General features: G+C 52.3%; 1 protein-coding gene across 1 annotated transcript; it reads right to left on the bottom strand.

Moving 5' to 3' along the window:
* Positions 1–725: 725 nt before the first annotated feature.
* On the bottom strand, positions 726–1,456 carry TTLL2 (tubulin tyrosine ligase like 2; the record flags this gene model as incomplete). Its single annotated transcript, XM_036926527.2, is given in 3 exon segments — positions 726–1,160; positions 1,162–1,416; positions 1,418–1,456. Coding segments are annotated over 3 exon segments (729 nt in total), but the record flags the coding sequence as incomplete, so codon positions are not given.
* Between the last annotated feature and the right edge of the window lie 10,176 nt (positions 1,457–11,632).

Here is an 11,632-nt window from a genome sequence, read left to right as displayed (position 1 = left end):
GGACCTTTCATATAAGTGGAATCATACATGGGACCTTGTGCATCTGGCTTCTGTCACTCAGCATCATGTTTCTGAGTGAATACTGGAGTTTTAAGTCTCAGGATCCTTCAAATGTCTTCCCATGTCTCGGGAGGGATGGCAGGCCTGGGCCGGAAGGTCCTGATATCCCATGCTGGGGTGTTAGTCTAACAAAGGGGGCACTTTTCAAATATGGCTGATGGATATTTCCAGAGGAACACTTTGGAACATGTCTGGTTCAGGGCCCACAACCTAGAAATAACAGAGTCGTATGAGTATTTTGCGAGGAGAGATCTTCAGTAATTCACCTCACTCTGGATGACTGACCATTAGACCAAAATAATTTTGGACAAAAGATGGTCTATAAAAAAACACCCTTGGCCTTTTTCATACTGTCTTAACCTGAAAGTCCTTAAAAATGTTATAATAATCTTTTTTTCAAGTTGAAATAAATGCACAGCATGACTGTGATAAAGCTTTGCAAGTACAGGCAAGGGGCTGTGTGGGACTCTCCTGAGAGATCTGAGCAAATGAGCCACTAATATAACGCAATCCAGCCACCAGCTGACCACGCTCTACTTGGTCAAAATTGTTATATTTCTAGGCACTCCTGCATTTACAGCCCCAATGGCGTGGCCCATGCAGGGATGAGGCGCTGAGCTGCCGCTTTCCCTGGCCTAGGAATCCTTGATTCTCAAAAAGCCATGTCACCTTCTCTCTGTTTTCTTTTCTCCCATTTGGGAAAGTTGCTTATTCGTTATTTTCTGGAGCTCTTGGATTCGTCTTTTGATATTTAATGCATTCCTAGACGCCCCAAAAGTAGCTTCATTGCAAGCCCCAGGTTTGTTGACTCTGCTGTTGGTCAAATGGGCATAATCGTTCTACAGGTTACCGAGGTCAAACTTTTCCTTGGCAAAGCGCACTAGCCCTTCCCGATAAATGTAGATCGTCAAAGGCTTAAAGCCGGGGACGCAGATGTGACCTGCCCACCAGCAGGAGTTGCAGATGTATTTCTGTACCACGCATGTGTTGTCAAAAGCAAAGTCCTTAATGTCCCTGAAAATTATGATTCCCCTCCCACGGGACAGCTCTGCAGACTTGCAGATCCCGTAGCTGTGAGGGGCGCCCTGCCCTGCACGGCTTCTCCTTGAAGTTCTCGGCCATGAACTTGCCGTAGTCATCGGGCACGACGCACGTCAGCAGCAGGAACTCGTAGAGGCGCGAGCCGTACACCCTCCACATGTGCTTCAGGTGCCGGGCCATCCGGAAGGTGGGCAGCCTCCAGTGCAGGTCCCAGTCCTCCACGTCTTGCTCCCCTTTGTGGAATCTGTCCCAGCCGCGCTCCAGGAGCACGCTCTGCACCCCTGCCGGCGCGGTCTCGTCAATGCCAGCAGCTTCCAGGCCGCACAGGCTCGTCTTCGGCCATCAAGTGGGGTTTTCCGCTCTGTGAACTGATCAGAAGTGTTAGCGGGTGTGCTGCAAGACGGCAGTACTGAGGGAAGGGTCAGGGGGCTTAAGCTTCAGCTTCGTGAGGCCGGCTGCCTCGTGCCTTCCCTCCCTGTGCGGCCTCACTCAACGCCCGCCTTGCTTTGTGGCCGCCGCCTCCACCGCCCCCACCGCCCCCACGGCAGACCTGCCTGGCCACACACCCTGTCTGTCCCCCCAGAGCTCCCCTGCACAGCCCCCTCTAGTAGCAACAGGTTAAAAACGTTTGAAGGTTCACCATCAGCCCTCCACAGAGCACCTCGGCTGTAGGCCTGTGGCTGCGGTGAACCCTGAGCGACTAAGAAGTGAGCAGTATTTAGAAAGGGGGAAAGCCAAATTTCTTGTAGTTACATAAACTTGAGCATGTGAAAGAAGCTGGAGTTGATGATATGTGAGTAGCAAGAGGCTCTTTGGCCTGACAAGTTTCCGGAGCGCAGGCCACACACCTGTGATGGTTTCCAAACACCAACTCCATCCCAGGGCCCCAGAGGCGAGTCAGGGCCAGAGGCTCAGCGCACTCGAATATGTGGCAATTTGTGAAACTAATAGCTAAGAAAAATTTGAGTTTTTAAAAATTCGTTTTGCAAAAACCATTAACATCACACCTCACCATTTGAAAGATAAACAGAAAATGCAGATTTGACATTTTCCTGAACTTTCAAAGAAAGAAAACAAGATAGTTTCTGAGAAAAATCAAAACTGATGATGAAGCACAATGTTTTGCTGTGACCTAGAAAAAGAGTGAAAACATAAAAACCTCTTGGGGAAAATGTAAAAATTTCAAAGTCCCCAAACAATGTGTTCATCAAAAATTCCAAGTTCAGGCCATTTTGACCAGTTTGACAATGTTAGTATCAGACTGTTCATGCATAACTTATCACATAAAGAGGCATAAATCACTTGGTGGAGCTCTGGGGTGTTGGAGGGATTCTGCTTGGTGCGAAATGAATACGTTTTGACATATACTATATTTTCAGTGAAGCCAGTTTTGACAAGAAAGAGGGAAAGGGGAGAGAGGCAAGGGCGAAAGAGAAGTGGTGGGAGGGAGGTCCAGTTTGCTCACCCCCTTTTTCTCCAAATTAGAAACTGGAGAGTTGGGGAGGGAAGGATGCGCTGTTTCCAAGAGGCCTCGTTTCCCAGTCTGAAGCGCCCTGTGCCGCCCGGCTCCCCTCTGACCACGAGACCGCAGCAGGTGAGGGTGGTGCCCCCAGAGGGGAGTCCAGCAGAGCTGTGACCACAGGCGGCAAGTGGACGTGCGCCTTTTCGGGGCTGCTTTGCCAGGAACGTGTGGCTGTTATTAGTCTGCAGTGCCTACTACAAATCCAGTCTTTGCAGTTTACAGTGATATTTTCCAACTGCGTGAATAGTGTTAACAGGCATTCAAGTAGTGTGTGTGTGTGTGTGTGTGTGTGTGTGTAGGGAGGGGAACAATTCAGAAACAAATCATCATGGAAGCTGGATCAAAGTTAAAAATGCTTCTTTTCTTTCTATCTCCAAGAAATATGCTGTGGTTCCCAATGTATTTGATCATGACCCCCTTTTAAAATTTGTCTTACATAAATTTACCATTTGGCAAAACCAGTGTAGGGATTACTGAGCCAGGCAAACCAAACTGAATATTGCCCAATTTATGGCAGTTTCCACCATCCCAGCCTCGGGATAAGCCTATCAGAGGCTCAAAAAAAAACGTGGTGCCCCAGCTGGAGCCTTGTTTCCCAGAGAACTGGTGCCTGGTGACTAGGAGCTCCACGTGTCTGGGCTCTGTGGGTCGGTGCAGAGAAGCGTGGATGAGGACAGAGCCGGGAAATGGGACTGTCATGGGTGGGTGGGCAGCCCAGTGGCCTCTCACCGCAGACCCAAGCATGCCCGTGCTGACCCTCTTGGGAGGGGAGTATTTACCTCATGTAAACCCATGGCCCTGGGTCCCGGGTCAGCTAAGTACCACTTCCTATTAACATTTTCCTGAGAACCGAAATGCACGATTCACAGCTTTTCCTGCTCAGGAAAAGCTATTCTGGAACTATGTGAAATTTCTCTCTTCCTGTCTCTTCAGACAACAGCAAATAGTTCTGTTTGATTAAGAAAAGTACACAGTGGGGGGAGGGCATGTAGTGATGGAAGCAGGTTGGGGACAGGAGACAGAATATCCTGGATCAGCACCAGGAGTGAGGGGCGCCCAGCAGCCGGGCTGTGGCACAGAGCAGTCTCTCCCGGACTCTTTCCAGATCCCACCGGCTGCTATGGGTCTGGAAATGGCCATCCGTCTGCCTCAGCCTCTGAAATAACAGTTTTGGAGGGCAGGGCTGTCTTGTTCATCCATTTGTGTGGACTGGGCGCCCCAATGTCTGTGGAACAAATGAAGGAGCTAACGAATCCAAGTTCAGAGTTGGAGGAGAGCGTGAGGGGGGAGGGTCTCCATATTTTCCTGTAAATTACTGGAATACAACATTTTGTGCATTTTTCCTTCAACTGCTGATAACTAATGCTGAGTACAGAGAACATACATAAGATTCCTATCCCATCGCTTATCTCGGCCTAAAATTTCCTGTTACTGACACCCCAGTGGCCGGGGTCAGAAGCCAAGAGACCCTGGCTAACTCAACCTTCTTGACCTTGAACCCCAAAGCCAATGGAAAATTATATTCCCAACTAAAATAGATATCACAAAACTTGACCTTTTACCAAATAGAGTAAATACCAGTCCTTTACACCTCTACCCCAAGAGCTTAAATCAGTAACTATTTGTATGTATTTGGGTACTTGGGTTTCCAGGCTGTACCACATAAGGTGGACAGGTAGGAAAATTATGGCATGACTGCTAATATAATGAAATTAATTAAAAATGCAAATAACATATATAATTATAGCAGTGCAGGGTATTTCATTACACAGGCAGAGCCATGGCTATTTCCTGAAGGCACTGATTTATATTAACTGATGCTTATAATTAAAAATAATTAAAAATTTAAACGTCAAATTGGGCTCAGTATACTCAAGATTAAAAAGGCAAAGGAATGTATAATGTGATAGAAATATAATAAGCAATATGCAAATATATATATACACACACACTAGACCATAACAACATAATGTGGAATTATTTTAAAATACTTGCCATTATCCAGGGCAGAAGATGAGACACTTGTCAATGGCCTCAGTTTCAGCCCAATTAGAAGAGCTGTCACAGGCCCATAGACTTTATTCTGGAAAAAAAAAAAACAACCACTAGGCAGTCACTGGGAGCTCAGAAAAATTTTATCTGGAACTACAGTTCTCAGCCTCTCTGGCAGTCACAAGGGTGTGTCACGATTGGCCTGGAAATGTGTCAGCGTGCTTTTACTACTAACATGTAAATTACTTAAATTCACTGCACAAAAGTGATCACAGATACAGTCAAATTGGGAGCGTCCTGACCTGCTCACCTTTCCCAGTGCTCTCAGGTGGGGGGCTGGCTGTTCAGGTGGCCCGTGGGAGGGGGTCTGTGAAGGTGGGGTGTCCTTGACAGGTGTGCGGCCAGAGACTTACAGACATGGAAAGTTGCTCATTTGTCAATGAGGCCTGATCGGTAGGGCGCCTATCCAGCATCCCAAGAGACTAAGGTCAGGTCCACCGCCACATAAAAGCTTCCAGAAGAAAACAGCTATTCCCCAACCACCACCTGGAAGGGGAAGGGGACACTGGGCTCAGGATGAAGGCATGAGTTCCTGTGCCCATCAGTACTGTACCCCACAGACTTACCCCTCTGCCAGCGTCCCCAGTCTGAGCAGCCACCTCATTCTTGAGTTCTTGTTAACCCTGTCCTCCGGACCACTCCTCGGCTTCGTGCTGCACATCAGTACATCCCGCAGACCCTGCCCTTCAGTGTCCCAGGCTGAGCACTTCCCGCCACCACCACGCCCGTGCTGGCCACCGTCGCTTCTTGCTATAATGGCTCAATAGCTTTCTGACTTTTCTCGTCTCATCACTGCGCTGGGTCCTCTTTGCCCGCAGTCAGAGTGAGCCTTTCACAGTCAAGTCATCCCATGACGCTCCTCTGTGGATCCCATATGGGGTTGAACAGTGTCCCCCCAAAATGCCGTGCCGCTGAGGAGAGAGGATTGCCTTTTGAATTCCAAGAGAAAAGGCTTTACCCTGAGAGCAGCGGGTAGGGAGGCCTTTGGAGTTTTTTTGTTTTTGTTTTGTAAGGAAATGAGGCAGGGAGACATAAAGGAGTGTCACAGCTGCTTTCAGATGTTTGCTCCCTCCTGGGAGTGGTGATGACACGCACGCAGCCTAGGGGCCAAGCTTCACACCTAAGGCCATGGTGGGTGGAGGGGCCTGAAACCTGCCATGCACCGGTGCCTGGCTGGGGGACACTCATCTGTTCGGGCACGGGTGGCTAGCCCTGCCTCCAGGGGCCACCGTGTACCTGCCAGCATCCCTGCTGCCCAGCGGGGTGGTGGGGTGCCGGCCGCAGGAAGCCAGGACAATGGGGTCCACATGCTTTTCTTCCCATGCGATTCCTCCTGGATGCCCCGCATCTTCAGGGCGCTGACCCCGGTGGGAGAAGGAACCTGCTGGGGGAACGTGGCCTGCTCGCCAGACCCGAGTGTCGCCGGCTGTGTGATCTGCCCACTCCTCACTCTCACACTCCGGAGGGGACAGAGGGGGGGCATTGTTATGGAAGGAAGGGCAGAGGCTCTGGAGTGCAGGCAAAGGGCCCCTGGCCCAAGCAGCTTGCAGCCTGGAGCAGCAGGGCAGATTTAATAAGATTTCCCAGAAGAAGTGACCTCTAACCTGAATTCTGAGAATGAAATTAGCCAGGCAGAGGAAGAGGAGAGGAATTTCAATAAAGCTAGCAGTAACTGAAAAGTCCCAGGATTGTAAGAGAAATTCCTCTTGTTGGGGAAAAAGGGACAGGGCAGGGCAAAGCTGGCTGGGGCAAATTATGGGGGTGCCGCAGGCCAGCCGGAGGTGCTGGATTTCAGCCTGCAGGCAGGCGGTAGTGGCGGGGGGACAGTGAGGAGGGGAGATGGCTCGTCTGTCCTGCACGTTGGAAGGCTGTAGACCGGGTTAGTAGCTAACAAGACCGTGGGAGGGAAGGGGTTTGGGAGGTTTCCAGAAGGCAAAGTCAGAAGCGCTGGCCGCTGGTTTGCATGGCTCAGGAGGCGGGTGGCGCAATCTGGGCACTGCGGCTGGAGGGTGAAGGGGGCACGGCGGGACACTGAGGGAACGGTGAGACTGGTGACTGGGGTTTACGAGGGCGCCCATGGCCAGGAGCTCTGGGCAGAGCAGGTGAGACAGGGATTTACACAGGACTGGAGTTTCCCCAAGCTGTTTGGCCAAAAGCTGATGGAACTATGATGATTTTTATGTTGTTTCATGGTCCCCAAATGGCAGTGTAATCCGTAATGTCATGTGATGTGAACTGCAATAGTAACAATAGTAATAATGAATAACATTTAATCTCAGAAATTCTGTAAAAGAATTTCCAACTTCAAAAAGTGTACTTTCTGTGGCCTGAGCTAGCTAGGTGGGCAGGCAGCAGCACAGCAGAGATATTACACAATTTAGGTCAATACCAGGTTCGACTCACACATGGGCTGCACATTCAAACCACCTGAGGAGCCTTTAAAATTGCTGATGCCCAGGCTGCACCCCAGACCGGCTGAAGGAGGACCCCTGGGCTGGAGCCAAGGCATCTGAGGAGGGCGAGAGCCTCTGGGTCATAGGTTAGGAAAGACCAACCCGAATGCCCCGGGGTTGTGGGGAGGACAGTCACACGAAGGCTTGCAGGTGGCCGGGGGCTCAGCAAACTCACCAGGACACTCCTGGGAGCAGCCAGGCACCCTGGGTGGAGGCTCTCCTGCAGCACACGGTGTACCTGTGCTTAGGGGAACACCTGTGCTTACGGGGCGCTCTCCCAACAGCGTCGGTCACCAGGGTGCTCAGAGGGGTGTCCGGAGGCCAGCGGATCTGAAACCTGAATGCAGACGGCCAGGAGCAACGAATGGTCCAGGTCTGCATGCAGAAGCTCAGGTGGACGGAGACTCGCATTGCAGGTGAGATGCAGTAATAGAGACACAACTGGTAACTGGATTAATGTTTCACATAATTTATACTGGTATTTGCAAGAGAAAACCAGGTAGCTGGCCCGGTGAGCTGGAGGGGGCGCAAGTCCTTGAGGCAGTAGTCAGTATGGGGGGGCAGGAGGCCAGGACGTTTACACAGTTCGAGGCTCCTGTGAGAAAGGCTGAGCCCCAGGAGGAGCAGCCGGGGGCTTCCAACAGCACCAGGGGCCCCCAGTGTGGCCCCGGGGCTGGAGAGGCGATTGGCCTGGAAAGGGGCTCAGGAGGAACAGTTATCTCTGTGTATGATTTGCACATAAAATGGGAAAAAATTGTAAAATACTTCAGTACTTTTAAACTCACATCATTTTTATTTTGTATCATCTCTCTAGTAGTAAAATGGTTTGTCCACTTCAACTCACTGACTAGGTAAACCCTAGTGGGAGCAGACCTAATCCAGGCTGGGTGAGGCTTAGGGTGAGGGTCTCCAAGGGCCTTGACCCAGGCTTCCGAGTAGACGGTTCTGGACTGCAGGAGGGGAGTGACCAAGCCCCCGGGGCTCACGGCGCACCTTGCCCCACCTACTCAGAGTCACGTTGCAGCTGTAGGCCCTCAGCTTGTATCAGTAAGCACAGTGGCCAGGCTGCCGGAACCCACAGGGTCCACATGCTCCGTTAGAGACCCACGTGAATCTTCGTTTACACTTTGGGGTCTAGAAAATTATTATTTTTAAAACACTGGCAAGCTTCTTTTTATGAAATAATGACTTAGATAATCTGTATTGTTTAAATTTCCTTGGCTGTCAGTAAGTTTAGGGCTCATTTTAGTAAATTATAGCAATTGTCGAATAGCCATAAGCTTAGACAATTGACACATTCACTTTCTCCTTATTATACACTTTTAACTTTGTTGTTTTTACATTTAACATTTTCCTTTGGCTATACCTTTAAGTTTTAGGAGTTTTTAGTAATATATCGTGACATACATTCATAATTATATTTTCAAAAATCTTACCCTCAGTCACCACTGAGCGAGTAATAAAGCCTGGGTCTGTTGTGGGTCCTGGGTTTGGGCCAAAAGCTCTATGACTGTTGGGCCAGATCCAGTGAGGTTTGTAGTAGCTCCATGGAAGTTTAGGATTCATAGAAAGCATTGCATTTTAACCTCAGTCTAGGGCATGGTCCTTCTATCACTACATTGTACACAGCCCTTTACAGTCTTAATGACTCCTTATGAAGTAGGAAAATTGTCACTTTACAAATGGAATGCTGAGAGCCAGGCCCAGTCATTTGCTCTGCTATGATTCAGCCCCCCCACTAGCACACGAGGCTGGTGATCGTGATGTGGGCAAGGGGACCTGCCATCCGCCCTGCACCCCTGGCCGAAAAAAAGAAAACATAAGGATCTGTTCTCCAGGCTAGGGTACTCGGGCACATACACAGAGTCTCATCAAAAAGTTCAATGGATGAAGAGAAGAGAAAGGCCTGGGTGCCACAGGAACCCTTCCAGGCAGAGCCGGGATGCCAGGCCAATCTGCTGGTTTAGCATCTGGGAAAGAGTGTCTGCTGAGAGCACCTGCCAGCCGGTCAGGTGCCCCCCACAACCATGCAGGCGGGCTCTGCATCAGACTCCCCCTGAAACCTGCTGTCCCTCAGGAGGCTCGGGCTCCTGGCAGAAGTGTGGTCTGGCACCTGTTCCGGTGAGCATCAGCAGTGGCTGGTGACAAGGGACTGTGCACAGCCATCTGGTCAGTCTGTGACCCATGCCTCGAGTGGAGCCACTGCAGGGAGGCCTCTCTTCTTGGGGTCACGGAGACACAGGGCTGCTCCGCCACCTGTCACACTCAAGTAAGCTCTGCTCGCTGCAGCTGGGACAGGGCTGGTCTTTGGGCCTGAGGTTTACGCCCTGGCCTCTCTGCCCACATTCTCCTCCGTGTCAAGTGTCTGATGGATCATCAACGAGATCCCTTGGGACAGGGCTTCAGGCACCAGCACCCGGGCAGGGGAGGAACTGAGCATGCCCAGCAATGGCACCACGGGTCTGACCTTTGCCTTCTAAGCTGGGGCAGCCCGTCCATGCAGCCCACTCAGATGCTCAACGGGCACTGCTTCCAGTAACCTGCCCTCAGGCAACCCCACTGTCAGCAGCAGCTGAGGGCCCACTAAACCTTCCAAAACAATAAATAAAATAAGCTCCCCCTGGATTTTGGCCCACAGCATGCTCCTCAGTGTCTTCCATAGCTCCATAGCTCAGGAGACCAGCCTGATGAGGGCGGGAAAATCTGGTCCATTATCTCCTGGATAACCTCCCAGGGACTCTCTGGAAGGCCCGAGGGAACCTCACCTTCCAGGGCCTCGGCCCTAGGGGACCTCATGTCCATGTGCTCTGAGCTGAGTGAGAGACGGAACATCAGCTTCGCCTCAGGCTGTCCTAAACCTGATTTGCATCCAGGAGCACCACACCGTTCATTAGCCCTGGGCTCTAAGCTGGAGGGATGGTGCCTGTCATCTAGCCCTTGCTGAAGGCTTCTGCACGAACACCTCGAGCCCTGACTGTGCAATGACCCACCGTGCGTGTTGTGGGAAGTGCAAAGATGGCCGCGCATCTGACAGGCCAGCATGACAGCATGACAGAAGGCAGCCCGCAGTGAATGGGAAACAGGAGATTCAGGGAGCATAAAGGCCCAATTTTGTCAGGACTGGTGAGGGCGTCGAGAAGTCATGGTATCTCCTCTGGGGCTGAGGGCATGAAGATGACTTGGATGGAGAGGGGAGAGCAGCTTGCGTGAAGGGCCTGCGGGGAAGGGCTGGTCAGGAGCAGGACTGGGTGGGTCAGTGCGACTGAAATGGATGCCGGGGCAGAGTGGCATCTGGGAGAGAATCACAAAGGCCTGGAAAGCCATGCACCGGGGTCCGATCCGTCCTCCTGAGGCAGGAGAGATCCCCAAGGGCTGGGCTGCAGGATGCAGGCTCCAGTGCAGGGTGGGGAGGACGGGAGCCTGCGGGAGGGTGGAAAGTGGGCAGGGCATCCACGGAGCATCCGGGGGATGGGCAAGGACCTGCCCCTGCTCTGTGGCCTGCAGAAGGGGCAGCCCTGCCAGAGGACTGTGGGTCAGGGAGGCGGGGCATAGAGTGCCACTGGTCCTGCAGCTGGGGCTCGGGGACCCCCTGCTGGAGAGGGGAACTTGGAGAGCCCAGGGACACTGCCTCCCACAGGCTGACTGGCAGTGCCTATGCCCTCAGGCACAGGAAGGGCAGAACACAGAGGACCCGCACTGGGGTTTCCCCCGGCATCCCCTGCACAAGGGGCTCAGCTGGCAGAGAGGGGATGTGAGGCGTGACGCAGGGCCAGTTTGGGGGGAGCACCACCGAGAGGCCGAGAGGGCAGTCATTCTTCGACTTTCTTCACTCTGCAAACTTGCCTTCAGGGCCTACAGCCTACATGCTGGACCCCGGAAAGCTCTGGCCCCATCGGGGAGCAGCCACACATGAGCAGCCAGGACTGCGTGGGCCACCCAGCCTGCGGGGCAGCCCAGCTCAGCTGGCCAGCAGGAGGGCACGCTCTAGAAGCTCTGGCCTCCAGAGGCCTCGGCTGGAAGGGAGAATTTGCCTCCTTGAAGCCGGAGGCGGGAAGGACTAAGCAAGGAGGCGGGTGCTGCCTGGGGTCTGGCCTCAGACAACTGGAATGTGCAGAAGGTCACCTTCAAGGACATGGGGAAGTCCTGGCGAAGAGCATAGACTGGTGGGGAACAGGGACAAGAGGCACCGCAGAGGCAGGGAGCCCAGGGAGAGTCACATGGGCCTTGGGAAGGGCTGAAGGGCTGGAGCAGGAGGCGAGCCAGCATCGCCAGGGGCTCCCAAGCCATCGATGATGACGAGGACGAGGACAGCCCATCGATGCCCACGGATGGGCTGCAGTAGAGGGCAAGTGCACCCATGCCAGGCTGTCGGTCCTGGGTATTGGAGCCCACTCGCAATTACTGCTGAGGATTCCAGTGGCCGACAAATGGCTGACTCACCCATTTGGTGCTTTGGGTGTGATCTAGGTATATTTAGAATAAAATCATTTGGACAGGAGATAAG

Source organism: Manis pentadactyla, chromosome 12 (assembly GCF_030020395.1).
Source record: "Manis pentadactyla isolate mManPen7 chromosome 12, mManPen7.hap1, whole genome shotgun sequence".
Lineage (NCBI taxonomy): Eukaryota > Metazoa > Chordata > Mammalia > Pholidota > Manidae > Manis > Manis pentadactyla.
Note: the sequence above shows the minus strand (reverse complement) of the source record. Positions and strands in the feature narration are given on the sequence as shown.